Genomic DNA, 17,073 nt, shown 5'->3' on the forward strand with positions numbered 1-17,073 from the left:
TGCTATTCTACAAACGGGAATTTGTATTAATAAAACTCATTAATATGACACAACATGATAACGTCACAACAGGGCTGTAGGTAAGGTTAGTGAATCAGGAATTACTTATACCACTGTTAACCTGTACAGTTGTGAAGGAAGTATACACATGTACACCGATCAGCCATAACATTATGACCACCTGCCTAATATTGTGTAGGTCCCCCTTTTGTCGCCAAAACAGCCCTGACCCATCATGGCATGGACTCCACTAGACCTCTGAAGGTGTTTTGTGGTATCTGGCACCAAGACATTAGCAGCAGATCCTTTAAGTCCTGTAAGTTGCGAGGTGGGGACTCCATGGATCGGAGTTGTTTGTCCAGCACATCCCACAGATGCTCGATTGGATTGAGATCTGGGGAATTTGGAGGCCAAGTCAACACCTTGAACTCGTGATTCATCAGACCAGGCCACCTTCTTCCATTGCTCCGTGGTCCAGTTCTGATGCTCACGTGCCCATTGTAGGCGCTTTCGGCAGTGGACAGGGGTCAGCATGGGCACCCTGACTGGTCTGCGGCTACGCAGCCCCATACGCAACAAACTGCGATGCACTGTGTGTTCTAACACCTTTCTATCAGAACCAGCATTCACTTTTTCAGCAATTTGAGCTACAGTAGCTCATCTGTTGGATCGGACCACACGGGCCAGCCTTCGCTCCCCACGTGCATCAATGAGCCTTGGCCGCCCATGACCCTGTCGCCGGTTCACCGCTTTTCCTTCCTTGGACCACTTTTGATGGGTACTGACCACTGCTGACCGGGAACACCCCACAAGAGCTGCAGTTTTGGAGATGCTCTGACCTAGTCGTCTAGCCATCACATTGTGGCCCTTATCAAAGTCGCTCAGATCCTTACGCTTGCCCATTTTTCCTGCTTCTAACATCAACTTTGAGGACAAAATGTTCACTTGCTGCCTAATATATCCCACCCACTGACAGATGTTATTATTCACTTCACCTGTCAGTGCTCATAATGTTATGGCTGATCGGTGTATATCATGTATACAATTATTAATCACAATATAATATATATAGATATACACAATGTATAACCCCATTATCGCATATTAGACTTGTCTGACAGTGAGCTATACATTCTCAACCATTCTGAAAACAATCACGTCTACTACTAGTACCAGCCAGCAGGTGGCACTCGATTAATTCCCCGCCCCTCTTTCCCAGAGCCTCTCTTTGACGAGTGTCCTTCCTGCCCAACCCCTCTGCCTACGTACTTCCTGTTTACTGTCACTCCTGCTGGGCTGTCAGAGCATGTTTGTAAGTCGGGCAGCGATGGTGTGCAGCAGCCCTCTCACTCCTCCGAGCTCCGGGACGCCTCTCACAGCAGCATGTGAGAAGATTGGCTCATAAATTATAATTAACTTAGTGTATCGAATGAGCGAACTGCTCGGGTAAGTAACTTATGGGCTTCGTGCAGACATTGTATCTGAGTCCGAGTTGGAAACTGTAGTGGTTATAATAATCGAACCGCTCTGTCTTCCAATAAATCACTTATTTTTATTTAACTGAGCGTCTTCGTTTGTCGCCGTTAATTGTTTTTTTAATTTTGTTTATTCTAATCTTTAATTACTTCAGTCATATTCAGCTCTTTACTCATTGGACCATGTTTGTATGTAGCTTTAACCGTTCGTCTTTGTAAAGCAAGGACCTTTAATGCCAGTTCTCATCTTTAAACGCGCTGGCGTGATTCATGAAACATGATGCGTTAAGCTATGTTTGGCATTGCTTTTATTGGTCTATATTTATTAGGAAGATATAGTAGTTTAAATATAGTACACTTGAAAGCACAAATAAGTGAATACTACGGATAAGAGGAAAATCTTTAGCTAACAGTAATGGTGTTAATTATGAATCTAAACTTTATACATCTGTGGGAGTTTTTAGCTCGCCTTAATTTTGAGTACATTTTTGTAATTAAGGCGTTTTGAAATTGAATAACTGGGATTGCGTAGTCTGGATAACTATACATTGAACTTGAGAGAAACTGTATTTTCACTCCCTGCCAAAGATTGAATCGCCCTGTATAGTTGATTCAACTCGATTGATTTTAAACCAATTAGGTAATTAAAAGAAAAAAATAATACGTTTTTATTTTGTAAAGTACATGTAGTTGATTTATTATTCTGACATTTATTTTGGAATGTAAACATTATACATTTAATGTCTTCTGTATTTAAACCCACTTTTTTCAAGATGGCCATGTCAGCAGAGTTCAGAAATTGAGTAAGAATAATCCCTGACTCAAACATATTAACATCTTTTCATTTAATGTTAAAACAGGTTGGTGCATTAGTCTTAGGAAAAGGATCAGGTCTCATGTTTATGATTGAACTTTTTTTTGGGGTCTTTTATACTCTGGCACACAGCTGAATATAGTCTTCTGATTCAGAACATAAGTTAAATACTACTTTCTTACTCTGACTGTAATGGCTTAAGTTGTAGTTCTTGCTTAGCATTTTTCTTTCCATCCCTTATTTTTTTCTTTGTTCATTAAAAAAAAGAGTATAATCTCTCATCTGCAAGTTTTTATTCAATAATGGTTATTTTAAAAATAGTAATGTTATTACAACAACAAGGAATACTTTAACTTTTTGTCTTTTTCTGCTTGCGTCTGGTCTATTGGTTCTCAGTTAGACCAGAAATACTCTGAAGACACCATCCCTGTAGGAACACAATTAGTCGCTATGGCTCAGTAGGGCCACTGCCAGTACAAAACCAGAACTGTTGCATGACCTATTGAATTTTTATGTGCAGTATAGGACATTTGCTAGGACCTGTCTGTCTTCATAGTTTGACTTGGGAACCAGTTTTATAGCTGTGTTCATGCTTGAGCAATACTGAGATTGAATCCTTCAATTTCTGGTACTCCTGCCAGCAGTTTATTTCTTAGTTACAGACAAACTTTGTACTTGTCTTAATCTATTGAAAGATTAAAATGTATTCTGCGTGCGGACAGATATTTAGTTGTACAGGTTACTCACTTGTACAACAAGGCAATGGGCATAGGTTGAGTATTTATAGTTCTAAGTGATCTAACATTTGTAACCTATTCCAGGAGAACTACGTTTTATCAGTCTGTGATTAGAGATTAGATGCTGCTTTTCTGATTCTCAGCAACTCTGTCAATGTCACAGCCCACAATGTCAAGTAGTTAATGAATCTGATTTTATATATATATATATATATATATATTAGACTTACATTTGATAGGGGACTCTTTATAGCAACAGTGGTCTGCTGTGTATCCCTTCTATTGTCCTGTCAGACATAAAATACTACTCTACTACTGATAGTTCAGCCTACTACCATTACTAAATTGGTCAATCTCAATTTATACAGGAACCTTCCTATCAGTCAGTCACAGTAGTTGAGCTCATTGGCAGCATCCCAGCATCCCAGAGCAACAGCGGAAGCACTAGTGGAGGATTACAGCACCTTGAAACAGGTGCAGTGCTGTGTCTTTTGAAATGTTGACTAACACCAGTAATCAAGCTGTGATTGCTGGCAAATACTCCTCTAGATTGTATTAATACTTGATTGTGTAAACCATTGTGTTCATAAGGAAACCATAACTTCACCCTGTTCCTTTTGCAACAGGTTACATTGCTGCACACTGGGGAGGATATTTCAGTGCAACTCTCTGCCATTCTGTTATCACTGTTCCTTTGTGGTATGCCATTTGCATGTGGCTGTATTGTATCTTTGTATTCGTTTTCTTAAGAGTCATTGTCTAGACTGGTCATAGAAATGGTGATCACTCGGATTCCTTTTTGTTTTTATTTTATTTTTATATATTTACAGGTAGTATTGTATGTAGCTCCCACAATATATTAATTAATGTGATTAGCAGTGACATAAAATGTGCTATTACAGTTAATTGCTTAAGATATGTGAAGAACCATTCTTTAATGAAGTGGAGAAGTAAAGCAATAGAATCTTTAATACAAGCTAGCAGGGAAGAGTGACATAGGAAAAATCCAAGTGTCAGTCTTAAATGCTTACAAGTTGTGACAGGCTTTATACACTTAATGGGCTGGGCAACTCCCATTACAGAAACGTATATATTCACACATGTATTCATTATCTTTGGTGCATGTCCAGGTCTTAAGTTAGAAACGGAAAAAACTAAAAACTGTTTGTGCTTTCTTCAAGTCCTTCATCAGGACTAATTTAGAACAATGACATTTGTGTTGTAAGCAAATGTCATTGATTTAATCTGCTTAAGATAATTGTTTAATATGTGTTTGTTCTGTTTTGTGTAGCACAGCATGATTGATAGCTGACCAAAAAGTTGCACTTTTTGCGCAATCTTGTCTACTGTTCTTGCCCAGAAAACAATACATCTAACTGTTGGGACACTTTTTTCCTTCTAAGATGTGGGAAATTCTGTGTGATGGCTTGTGATCTGGCCACTGCAGCTGGAAATATTGCCAAAACAAAAAGGGCTCCCGATCCGTTTGGACAGCCCTTTGCTGGTGTGTGTTAGCCTGTGCTGTTTCAGCAGAGAGAAACCCAGCTCCTGGGAGGTTTTCTGCTTCCCTTGTAAAATCTCCCTATGTTTTTAAATGTTTGTATAACCCTCTGTACAGTATATATTTACATTTTCATATTGATTTAAAAAATAGTGATGCAAGGGTTTGTTAAAGCTGATGGTGTAAGTCCATATTCTCCTACACACTCATTCCCATATTACTGGCATCATATATTTGTTTCATTATTCAAAGTGCTCACATTGAGAATAATTGTAGTGGTGGTGTGTGACTTCCTGCTGAAGTTTCCTTGGCACATAAGTCAGTCTTGTGTCATCTGAGTCTGAACTCACATATTACAAAAGATCCTTGTTATCACGGAAATGAATAGGGGTTTATTTAGTAAAGGTATAGTCTGTAAGGGGCTGTCAGTGGTAAATAGAGATGCAATGTGATCTTGGAGCTAGCTGAAGGGCTACAAATCCATTTCTGCCACATGGTGCACCACTAAAATGAACAATATCTCAGATCCCATCATATACAGTTTTATCACCACTTTCCACATTATAGCTCAGTTTTCATTCTGGTTGAGCACGTTTCATGAAGCATGTTTGTTCTTCACCAGTGAAATGTAATAAGAGCAAGTTCCAGAAAGCTCTTATGGATAGCAGATGTGCAGTCCCCTTCCCAGTTACAGTGACATCAAAATTTTAAATTTGACTTGTGTTTCTTCAGACTACTGCTGACTACCTAAACACATTACAATCCTGTTCTGTTTGCCAGACACAAGCAGCCAGTTCAAGTTTGACTTTATTTGCTCTTCATCAGTCTTTGAAGTACTGTTTTTACTAAATGATATATTCAAAACAGTAATGGTAGTTTGAAAATCTTGCTTTCAGCATTACAAAAATTGATTGTTTCCGTCTAGAAACCGGCATACTTTTGTATAGAGAAGTAGGCCTAGCCCTCTTATGCAATCATCCTTGCTTATGGGAGTTTATATTTGCGTTCGAATTCTTACTTCATCATTTGCTGCGCCTTAAGAACAGAAAAGCTTACACAGCTTCTACCAGCGATTACACCGAGAACTTTGGAACAGATAAGGGCGGTTGTGGTGAGCTGTCAGTTGTGTGTAAAGTAGAGGGGAAGGAAATTCTTTCATGGGATATATTAGTCATTCTAATATTTCTGCAAAGAAACAGGAATGTCTGGATCCAAGATGCAGAGTGGTTAATGACAATGGTATTGACTTGTAGCTCTGACAGCGAGAGGTTTCTATGCGGTTTAAGAAATGATCTCTTAATGATGTAACTGAATATATATATATTATAGAGATGAGTAAAGGTTAAAATAGAACCACTACAGAACCTCTTCAATGTTTAGTTATAAAATAGTATGCTCCAAAATATTAGGGCTATGTCAAAGATTTAGTTTTTATTACATTATTTTAATACTTTTTGGCAAATTTATTTTTAAAATCTAAATCAGGATACTTATTTGCAGAAAACATTTATTTAATCAGTTGCAGCAGTTCTGTATACATTTTTATATTTAGCTTTTCCAACTGCCAGATTAAAATGTTTTCTGGGTGCATGCTGTCTTAAACCTTAATGAAAAAACAATCCCAGATACAATCTAGGAAGACTACACTGCAGTTTTATTTAAATACTTGTGTGTCATTACAGTTTGTATCATTTGAATCTGTTCCACACCACACATCTATGCATCATCATTTCCCTTACAAAAGTACTGCTGTTGCTTTATGTCTAGACGACCAATGCCTTGTGGATTGCTTTCCATATGACCGCATGAAGAAGAAAAAAGAAAAAAAGCACCTGAATTTATGACAAAATTGTTGTTTTTTTAATAACACATTTAATAATATCACCTTAAGGATGAGTGTTTTGAACCTTAAAAATATATTTTAAGATTATCTTATAAAAACACATAGTGTGGAGTGTGTTGCTGGTCAAACAGTTGACAGTTCCGGACTGTCAAAGGGATTCACAAACAAATCACCTGGGCCATGGTAAATGCCACGTGCAGTGTATTGAATAGATGTGCAGGCTTTGAGGTCATTCTGTACATTATCTGTTCAATCTATAATCCATTAGAAACCACTTATGTATTCAATCATCAACTGGTGAATTGCCAGTTTTTAGGACCGTACCATTAAATATTAAATTAGAGAATTTGCAAGAGAAGTCTATCACCAAAACATCAAAAATGACTTGATCAGTAATCAATTGATTTTATTTGTCTCTTCTCCAGGTAGAGTGTATGAAAATGTCTGGGTGTCAGCTAAACATTCGCCGCTGGACGACGAAGCACGTGGCCAAGTGGCTGAAGGAAGAAGGCTTCTGCGACTATGTGGACCTCCTCTGTAACCGGCACAGGCTGGATGGCACCTCTCTGTTGACTCTGACGGAGTACGACCTCCGCTCTCCCCCTCTGGAGCTGAAGGTCCTTGGGGACATTAAGAGGCTCATGGTCTCCATTCGCAAGCTCCAGAAACAGAACAGTGACCTTCTGGAGGAGCTGGGGTACACTTGTGATGGTTGGCCCGCGGCGTCCGGGAGCCACTCTATGCAGGGCGCTGGAGACTGGCTGTGTAATGGCGACCCGGTGCGAGACTGTGTCAGCGCGGTCACGAGCCTGAGCGGGGAGCAGTACCACCAGTACACCAATGGGAAATACAAACCACACACACGGAGACTGGACCCGGAGTACTGGAAGACCGTCCTGAGTTGCATTTACGTCGTGTTTGTGTTTGGGTTCACGTCCTTTGTGATGGTGATTGTGCACGAGCGTGTGCCCGACATGCGCACCTACCCGCCATTGCCAGACATATTCTTAGACAGGTGGGTCATCTGTTCGGCTGAGAAGACAATCTGAAACACCCCCACATCTAATTGTACGCATTTATTTTACATTTACGTAAAGTACGTTTTCAGTTCTAAAGATTTAACTGAATTGTGTTTTTAGATTTGTATGGGCCTAGTTTGAGATTTGTTTTGGTCTTTGGACTTGTGTAATACATTGAGTGCAAAGTTAATTAATTAATGGCTACATCTTGTATTTTTATCAGTTGAATTTGTGGATGTTTAAACTAGCATACAACACATTTATATTTTTCCTGTTAGGGAGAAATAGAAAATTCTGAACAGTAGTGTTGAAGTATTTAGTACTTACTGTGTGACACTGCTTTTTTGTTATACCTTATGTTTATTTAGTCCTAGACCTTTAATCTTGCTTTTAATCTGTACAGGAATTAATAATGGATATAATTCTAATGGCACGCTATTTCAGATGCTTGGTGACATGATCTCTGAAGACCTAAGTTTAGCCTAGAGTATACTCAAGCTGATTATATAAATCTAAGCAGACATAGATTTGTTGTTGCTGGCGCTGTCTCTGAAAACAAACCTGGGTAGAAAGATGCAGATTAAATAACAGCCCTCTCAGTTGTCTACAGGGTTATTTCTGAAGGACAAGATTTTTATGAAAACAGACAGTCACAGCATATAGCTAACATCTTGCCCCCTGACTTAAAGCACATGTTCTACAGTGAAAAGCTGTTGATTTTCAGTATTATAAAATATGATATGATTGTTTAAACTACTAAGTTTTCCAGAGAATGGTCTTTCTCTGTTAATTTGTTTTTGTCTATTTGTGAAAATTGCTCCCACATTTTAAGAAACCTGCTGGTAATGTCATCACATCAGAGATTTTGTTTTCCTGCCAGCCCTGGTGCCCAGAATCAATGTTTCGACTATCAGTTGTCAAAACACAGTTGTTAGTGTTCACAAACTTTTCCCAACCCTTAACATCTGAAGGGGAGTTACTGTAGAATTGCAAGTGTGCCAGTGTTTCTTATGAAATATATTTTATTTTAATGCAACCGGGAAATTGGCAGGAATGCTCAGGGGACCACACTGTAGAAGTGCCAACAGTAATAATTCTGTTGTTTGTATCCTTTGACCCAAAGCCATGGAAAGTGCTTTCTGTAGCCCTGTTGAGTGTATCAGAAGTTACTCACTCTGGTCACTATTAATTCACGTCTCAGGAGGGCTTGTGATGTTTGAACGGAGTAAAGCTGTCCTCCCTTTAGTCAGATGTTACAGAAAACTAGGTCACACTAGCAAAGGCAGAATCTTAAAAAGGAGTCACTTTGTGTATATGGAAGACTGAGACTATGATTAATACAATGTAATTTAACTATTTTAACATTGTCTTCACAGTGTACCCAGAATACCTTGGGCTTTTGCCATGGCTGAAGCCTGCGGTGTTATTCTGTGCAATATATGGTTGTTGGTGCTGCTTCTTCACAAACACAGGTACTGTGATCATGAGGTCAAGAATATTTCCTGACATGAATGGGGGTGGTGGGGGATATTGCACTTGCAAAAGCATTAGAAGACTGCACATGTTTTTCTGAAGGACAAGTGAGAAGTAGAAACCCTACTATTGACTGTTCTGCATACAGATATCAGAGCTCCCTGCATCTTTGTCTTTCTTCCAGTGCAAACATTTCAGTAGCTGCTCTGTCAACACATGCAGTTTCTTATCCTTTTTTTGCTTTGAAAGTGAGCCTTTAGTTGGAACAATTATTTCCCACAGTCGCTCTGTCATGGTTTCTATCCAGAAGCTGTTATTTAGCTGTTAGTTTATATATAAATAAAAAAACTCGCAGAGGGAGGGGTTTAGTGTCAGAATGTCTTTGTTTCTGAAAACACTGCTGCTGTACCAAGGCTGTATGACGTGCTAGATGGGAACTTGGTACCAGTGAGAACATTGTGCTACATATTGTTTTTGTTTAAAAAATAAAAAAAATCATTAATTAAATGAATGATGTTTGAGAGGGTAGAAGAAACGCAAACAAAAATTGTTGATTTTATTGCAGATCGATTCTCTTGCGCCGGTTGTGCAGTCTCATGGGCACGGTGTTCATGCTGCGCTGTGTTACAATGTTTGTCACATCTCTCTCAGTGCCTGGACAGCACCTACAGTGTTCAGGAAAGGTATGTTTTGTAGCCCCAAGATGAATAACGGCAGTTCACACACCCAAACAGGCTTCTTTTCTTAATCCGATGAACGTTAAAAAAATGCTTAGTCGCCTAATCCAGTGCTTCTCAGTTTTCCTTTCTTATTCTTTACTTAATTTAATATGTAGCCCCACTTTTTTGAGCCTTATAGATTTGCTTTTATTAAAAACATATATTAAGGAGAGTTATATTCAAATGCTTTGAGTTGATATTTTCTGCTTTTCTTTGTAGTTTACATTACAGGGATTTAGCATATTTCAGCTGTCATAGTCGGTCACACTGAAGTGGGTTTTAACTGTTCCAGTAAAACTGCTTCATTACCAAGTGTGTGAACGTGTGTCATATACACACATATATACACACACACATGGTTATATGTTAAGTGGTCTCTTATTTTTTTCCAGAGCTGCATTTTAAGATTTAATGTTATGGCAACTGGATGACGTACAGAAACTGCATTAAATTGAGGCTATTAAAACTACTGATCATGTGGGTATGTGCAGCCAAAGTGCACCGTGTAATTAGCTTAATAAGGGAGCATGTCAGATAAAAATGAATTCCTTTGTGAAGAAGAACAATCTGCTTGATTAGAATGGGTGCTCTTTGGCTCTGTAGGGCTAAATGATTCAGTTAGATAATGATGCTGCCGCTAATGGATTTTTCTCCTCTGGATCTCTAGTGGGTCAGATATATATTTCTTCTGGACACCTCTTATCTGAACTCTGTAATTGTGACAACCTTTGCTAAAACAATATAATTATGACAAGTAATTTGTTTAAAACTAGTTATATTCAGAATGTAAACTAATTACAGATTATATACATTTTGTCCTGTCCTTTTTAAACATTTAAAACCATGGTCTTCTGGTTCTTTTTGTTTGTTGTTGTTTGAAGTAAATCCTTGACGTTTAAATGATTTTATCTTTTTTAAGACCATATTTTATGCTCTCATCTCTATACATTTGATTTTTACTGGCAATATGTAAACCTTTTGTTTATTCATTCATGTGTTTGTTTGGATCTTGGCTACATTCTTAAACCAGGCAGACATCTTCCTTACTTTCCTCTCTTTAAGATTTACGGTGACATGTGGGCAAAGCTGCGCCGAGCTGTGGCCATCTGGAGTGGTTTTGGGATGACCCTGACAGGCGTCCACACTTGCGGCGATTACATGTTCAGTGGTCACACGGTCGTCCTGACCATGCTGAACTTCTTTGTTACAGAATGTAAGTGCATGGGAGTGGCTGTGCCCAGATTGCTGCGTTCTTGTCCTCTGTGAAAGGTATCAGTCGTGAGTAAAGGTTGTGTTGCCACAGCATAGACATAGGCACATTTTCCGATCCTCCACTCGTGACAGCTGAGAATATGGAACTGAAACCTATTTATTTATTTATTATTATTATTTTATTTTTTTACTTGATTCTGTTATTGAGGTTCACAGCAGTCCTATTCAGTCCTATTGAATTCGGTTTTGATGTGGAAATGCTTTGTCAAATTGACTGCGTGACAAAATGTCAAGTGCACACAAATCTAAACCTTGAATGCATATCTTCAGTCCCATGCACAGAAATGGCTGCCTGTGCTTCTGCTGCCATCAGATGGTGCTTATTAGAATTACACACAATGCAGAGTACATTCACCTTTTTGTATCGTATACAAAGTTGACATGATATTTTATGTACTGTAGTTTTTACAATAAATATGTTTGAGTTCACTCCCAAATAAAAAGGACTGATAATCATAATGTATCATGAACTTCAAATGTAACTTTCACAATACATGACCGTACATGTATATATACATATGTCTGATTATAAATACCTTTTGATATATATTTTTTTCTCCTAGATACACCAAGAACCTGGAATTTCATACACACACTATCTTGGGTTTTGAACTTGTTTGGCATCTTCTTCATCCTGGCTGCTCATGAACACTACTCCATAGATGTCTTCATTGCTTTCTACATCACCACAAGACTCTTCCTGTACTACCACACACTGGCCAACACCAGGGCCTACCAGCAGAGCCGCAGGGCACGGATCTGGTTCCCCATGTTCTCGTTCTTTGAGTGCAACGTCAACGGACCCGTGCCCAATGAATACTGCTGGCCCTTCTCCAAACCTTTCATCATGAAAAGGTTAATTGGGTAGCATGGTAATCCTCCAGTTATCGCCCTTGGAGCAATTTCATTTTGCAGGCCCTGGGCTAGATGTTAACCTCCGAATGACAAATCCGTTACGATGGTGCTGCATATTCATCTGATTTTGTGAAGTCAAGTGATGGTGACGATCTTTGCAATAACATCATTCTATTGAAATTGCCATTTTAATCCTAATAATGCTGCAGATGAGAACGGGGCAGAGTGGGGATCCTGTGTTCCTGTGGTTAACAGTTGGAGGGCTTTCTACGTCAGACTGTACAGAAAACAGATCGAGGGCATGGAAAAGTTTCTGTCTGGTGTCTTTCTGTTTAAAAACCTACTTGTCTGCTTGGAAAGGCTGAAAAAAGATAAGATTTTCTTTTTTTTAATCTTAGATTGTCTAAAAGTATGGAAATTATAACAGGAGTACAATCTCCCCTGTGGTCTCTAAATGGGGTTAGAATGATGTAGTATTTGTGTGGTTAATATTGTAATTGGGTATAAGGTGAGGGTCTTAGTGCTATGTAATTGTAATGAGCTTAACCCATGTAAAGGAAAATGCTACAGCATCCTTAGAAATATTGAAATTCTGTGTAAAAGGTGGGGTACTACTAGAAGGATTTGTATTTGTACCAATTAGCCTACTTTTCCAGTGTCCAGGTTGAATTTTAAACTGCTGCTTTAATGAGGGTAATTTAATTTCCTGTCTTTGTTTGGACCCATGGTAGCAATGTACAAGCAGCTGACAAAAAGTCTGGACACAAAAAGGTTACCGATTTCAAGGTACATTTGTTTTCTTTAAGACCGCCAATGTTTGGAATAAAAAACTAACAAAAAAGTCTTAAGATATTATTCCATTTGCCAACAAAGCTTTATTATTATAAATGTTTTCTTTACACTAACAACATTCGAACCCGCTTATGTGGAATTTTGCACAGTTCTGGTTACGGTCTTCACTGTAATGTAGGCTTGAACAAAGAAAGCTAAGAAATGTGATCCATTTCGAAATAAGTTTACCAACAGTTTACTAAACAATTGAGTTTTGACATGGCTAGAAGAAATACAATGAACGTCATTAAAATATATTTACAAATACGTACAAATGGAAGGAATTTGTATGAGGAAGCTTCCAGAGTTCCTTTGAGGTAATTTAGTCACAGTAAAAATTGTACATTTAAACATGTGACTTTATTTGCCTTTCCAAATGTTCATTATTTTATAAAAAAAATATTTCATGTCTGTGTCTTAATTTATAGAGTATTTTTAAAGTCTACATTTTTATTTAAATTTGTAAAAAATGGTTATTTGCTAGAAAAGAGAGGTTTGACATTGGTGCACTGAGTAAATTGTTTTTTTAGTTAAAGTATTTGCTCTGTGTTTAAGGCTCAATGTTGCATCGGCGATTGGATACAGTTATGCAAAACAAGAACAATACTAAGTGAGATCGAAAGTAATCTGTTGTCCTGTTTAATCCTAATTTTATATGTATGTTCAATGTATCTTGTTAAACATCTGCTCCTCAATGCCCACTGTATTAATGAATAAGTGAATATTGCACAATAAACTATACAAATAATAGTATAACAAAGCCATGACATTAGTTACATAGATTTATTTTAATCAATATTAATTCTGGCTGATTCTAACTGACCCCTATTTAGGAAGGGTTTTCATTGAGTATTATAAGATGCATATTTGGAAGAATGTGTGCTAACTATCGCATAACAATGTCTCAAGAAGGACAATAATGAGAAAACATTTACTGTACTCTGGAGCACATGTTGAAATTAATATAGCAAATACTACACTATTTTAAATGTAATTTGCTTTTGATTACTAAGCAAAACCCTGAGTGTAGAAATAATTATCAGCTGATGTAAAATTCCTTTCCACATCAAAGAGTGACACCATGGTGAAAAGTATGAGAATATAAAACTATCATTTCCTAAGGCAACTTACTTACAACACTGTAATACTGAATACTGTTTTAAAGGTAAGCCCAATTCCTAATGACAGTTACTATTATACATGTTTTGTGTCACAGATCTATATGTATACTTGGAAAATCCACAAATGAAGGCCTTCCCCAACTACAACTAAAGTATTGTCAGTGATGGCAAGCTACAGTTTGTGCGTTCTGAAATAAATGCCTTTTTTGTTTTCTGCCATGCTTCACTGTTCTTGGTCAAGTTTTTTTATGGGGTTTTCTTTTTATTAAGAGCCCAGATTAGCAATACCCTCACACTCTGCCTAAGTTTTAAGTTTTACACTAACCGTTCCTAATTTTACATCCGAGTAATTAGTATGTACCCTCATTAAATATTTACAATTTCACTGATCAATCAACATTGATCTAAATATATAGATATGTAGTGTATTTGACTGATAACTCTACTTACCTCAAAGTCACAAAAGCTATTATTGCAGCATTACTGCTTTAATTACATATTAATATCAGAGATATTGTGAGCATGGCAGAGTGCCTTAGATATAAAGAGGAATCTGTGAATCCATTTAGCTGTGTATTTAGTACTACCTTTTGCACTTTTTTATATCTAATGCAGTGCTATTTAACTTCCTTTTAGCCTATTGCTGATGTTAGAAGAAGCAATTGTATTTTAATATTTGGAAAGCTTACTTTTTTCAGGACCGTATATTAACATAGACTTCTAGTGTTTGTATCATAGTTATATTAAAGTACTTGATGAATTCTATAAAACGAGTTTTGACTAAGGTGACCCTGACATAAAGATGGTTTTGGGGTCATGTTGCTTCTCTAGGGTGGTATAGCCCCCAGGGAGACTACTTGCATTTTATTTAAGGCACATATTTTCAAATGCCTTGAAAGTACATCATCCTCTCTACTCAAAGTGCTTTTAATAACTTTGGAATGATTCACTTTTTATTAAAATACAAATTTTAAAAGGGGAAAGAAGGATTCCTTATTACCGTCCTGGCCTGACTGCTGTACTTGAATAATGAAAGGGATTGTTGCACTCCTCACGTTCTCGTTCTTCAAATTTTGGTGTCATGCATTGAAGTGGAAGGAACTTTAGTGGTACTACAAGAAAATCTTTGGTAGTGAACTATGGTTTAACTTTGGTTGAGCTATAAATATAAAATGCAAAGTTCTCTCGTTATATTAAAAGTTTTAACTGCCTTTGTTATATTTACTAAACTGCACATTTCAATTATTTTGTATGTTTTATCTTTTTCTTTAAATGTTTACAAATATGTCTGTGCAGTATTCGATTGGCCTGTAGATGTATGTCAATAAGTTTACGGTGACTGTTGCAGTATTTCACTTGTTAGCACATTTAGATGATTGGAAACATTTTGGAGCAATACTACTGTACACTACTTTGTTTATGTTGCAGTTATCTAGTGGAGTGTTGTCAAAACTCCCAGCAGAACACAAATCTAAAATTCACCATTTTGGTTGCTTATATAGTATACATGTTCTTCTTTTGTCTTCAATACAAAGATATGTCATTGCCTGCAACGTAAATAACATTTTAAATGACTTATATATGTAAAATGTATATATTTACATTTTCAATTAAAAAAGAAAAAAAAGGTATAACACTTTAAAAATCTAGCCTTTATTAGTGAAGCTCTCTCAAGCGCCTAGTGTGCTAAAGGTTACATTGCATTGTTCAAAGGTACAGTACTATTGATTCCTGTACGTTGTTGCATTTAAAACTGGTAAGGCGGCTGCAATAAAAAACATACTTTTTTCAAACTACTGTTTTCGAAGATTGAGTCTTGTTTGATTGATTGTTAGTTTGTCTTTTTTTTTTAACAGCATCACATCGATATTTGAGTCTTTATACTTCAATATGATATCAAGACCTGTGTAAAGAGATGTATATATAGACCACAACATCAGATCTCCACCTTACAGCTGATTGTGAGTTTCTCCATTCTTGATCACCAAACCGGGTCAGCATTTTCTATATACAGTTAAGTCCATAAATATTTGAACAGTGATACAGTTGTCATCATTTTGGCTCTGTAAGCCACCACAATAGATTTGAATGGAAACCGTCAAGATGTGCTTTAAGTGTAGATTTTCATCTTTAATTTGAGGGTAGTTACATCCAGATTGTGTGAACGGTGTAGGAATTACACCAATTTTTATATGTGCCCCCCCCCCCAATTTTAGGGGCTCAAAAGTATTTGGACAAACTACATAATCATGAATTAAATTGTGAGTTTCAATACTTGGTTGCAACTCATTTGCAGTCAATGACTGCCTGAAGTCTGGAACCCATAGACATCACCAGCTGCTGGGTTTCTTCCCTGGGGATGCTCTGCCAGACTGCACTGCAGCTGTCTTTAGATCCTGCTTGTTCTTGGGGCATTTTGCCTTAAGCAAGTGAAATGCTGCTCAATTGGATTCAGGTCAGGTGATTGACTTGGACATTGCAGAACATTCCACTTCTTCGCTTAAAAAAGTCTTGGGTTGCTTTCGCAGTATGCTTCAGGTCATTGTCCATCTGCACTGTGACACGCCGTCCAATGAATTTTGAAGCATTTGGCTGAATCTGAGCAGATTATATAGCCCTGAACACTTCAGAATTCATCCTGCTGCTTTTGTCTGCAGTCACATCATCAATAAATACAAGGGAACCAGTTTCCTTGGCAGCCATACATGCCCATGCCATAACATGCTTCACAGATGAGGTGGTATGCTTCGGTCATGAGCGGTTCCTTCCCTTCTCCATACTCTTCTCTTCCCATCATTCTGGTACAAGTTGATATTTGTCTCATCTGTCCATAGGATGTTGTTCCAGAACTGTACAGGGTTCTTCAGATGTTTTTTTGGCAAACTCTAATCTGGTCTTCCTGTTTCCTGTTTCCATCTTGTGGTAAACCGTCTGTATTTACTCTGGTGAAGTCTTCTCTTGAGTGTTGACTTTGACACAGATATGCCTACCTCCTGGAGGGTTTTCATGATCTGGCCAACTGTTGTGAAGGGGTTTTTCTTCATCAGGGAAATAATTCTTCTGTCATCCACCACAGTTGTTTTCCATGGTCTTCCGGGCCTTTTGGTGTTCCTGAGCTCACCAGTGCGTTCTTTCTTTTTAAGAATATACCAAATAGTTACACCTAATGTTTTTGCTATCTCTCTGATTGGTTTGTTTTGATTTCTAAGGCAAAACTGATGGCAAAACGCCCCAAGAACAAGCAGGAACTAAAGACGGCTGCAGTGCAGGCCTTGCAGAGCAACACCAGGGAAGAAACCCAGCATCTGGTGATGTCTATGGGCTCCAGACTTCAGGCAGTCATTGACTGCAAAGGATTTGCAAGCAAGTATTGAAATTCACAATTTAATTAATGATTATGTTAGTTTGTCCAA

At 37.7% G+C, this 17,073-nt stretch overlaps 1 protein-coding gene across 1 annotated transcript; it reads left to right on the top strand.

Moving 5' to 3' along the window:
- Positions 1-1,287: 1,287 nt before the first annotated feature.
- Positions 1,288-15,453, top strand: samd8b (sterile alpha motif domain containing 8b). The gene is made up of 6 exons (XM_066693020.1): positions 1,288-1,446; positions 6,796-7,385; positions 8,766-8,861; positions 9,428-9,545; positions 10,644-10,794; positions 11,417-15,453. The coding sequence occupies exons 2-6, from the start codon at positions 6,805-6,807 to the stop codon at positions 11,719-11,721; spliced, it is 1,251 nt and encodes a 416-aa protein (XP_066549117.1). The 5' UTR covers positions 1,288-1,446; positions 6,796-6,804; the 3' UTR covers positions 11,722-15,453.
- The last annotated feature ends 1,620 nt before the right edge of the window (positions 15,454-17,073 follow it).

Source organism: Amia ocellicauda, chromosome 20 (genome assembly GCF_036373705.1).
Source record: "Amia ocellicauda isolate fAmiCal2 chromosome 20, fAmiCal2.hap1, whole genome shotgun sequence".
NCBI lineage: Eukaryota > Metazoa > Chordata > Actinopteri > Amiiformes > Amiidae > Amia > Amia ocellicauda.

Coding starts and splice junctions, on each gene's coding strand:
- samd8b (XM_066693020.1), top strand. CDS start 6,805: ATGAAAATGTCTGGGTGTCAGCTAAACATTCGCCGCTGGACGACGAAG. Junction 7,386..8,765: donor CCAGACATATTCTTAGACAG/GTGGGTCATCTG, acceptor TTGTCTTCACAG/TGTACCCAGAATACCTTGGG. Junction 9,546..10,643: donor ACCTACAGTGTTCAGGAAAG/GTATGTTTTGTA, acceptor CCTCTCTTTAAG/ATTTACGGTGACATGTGGGC.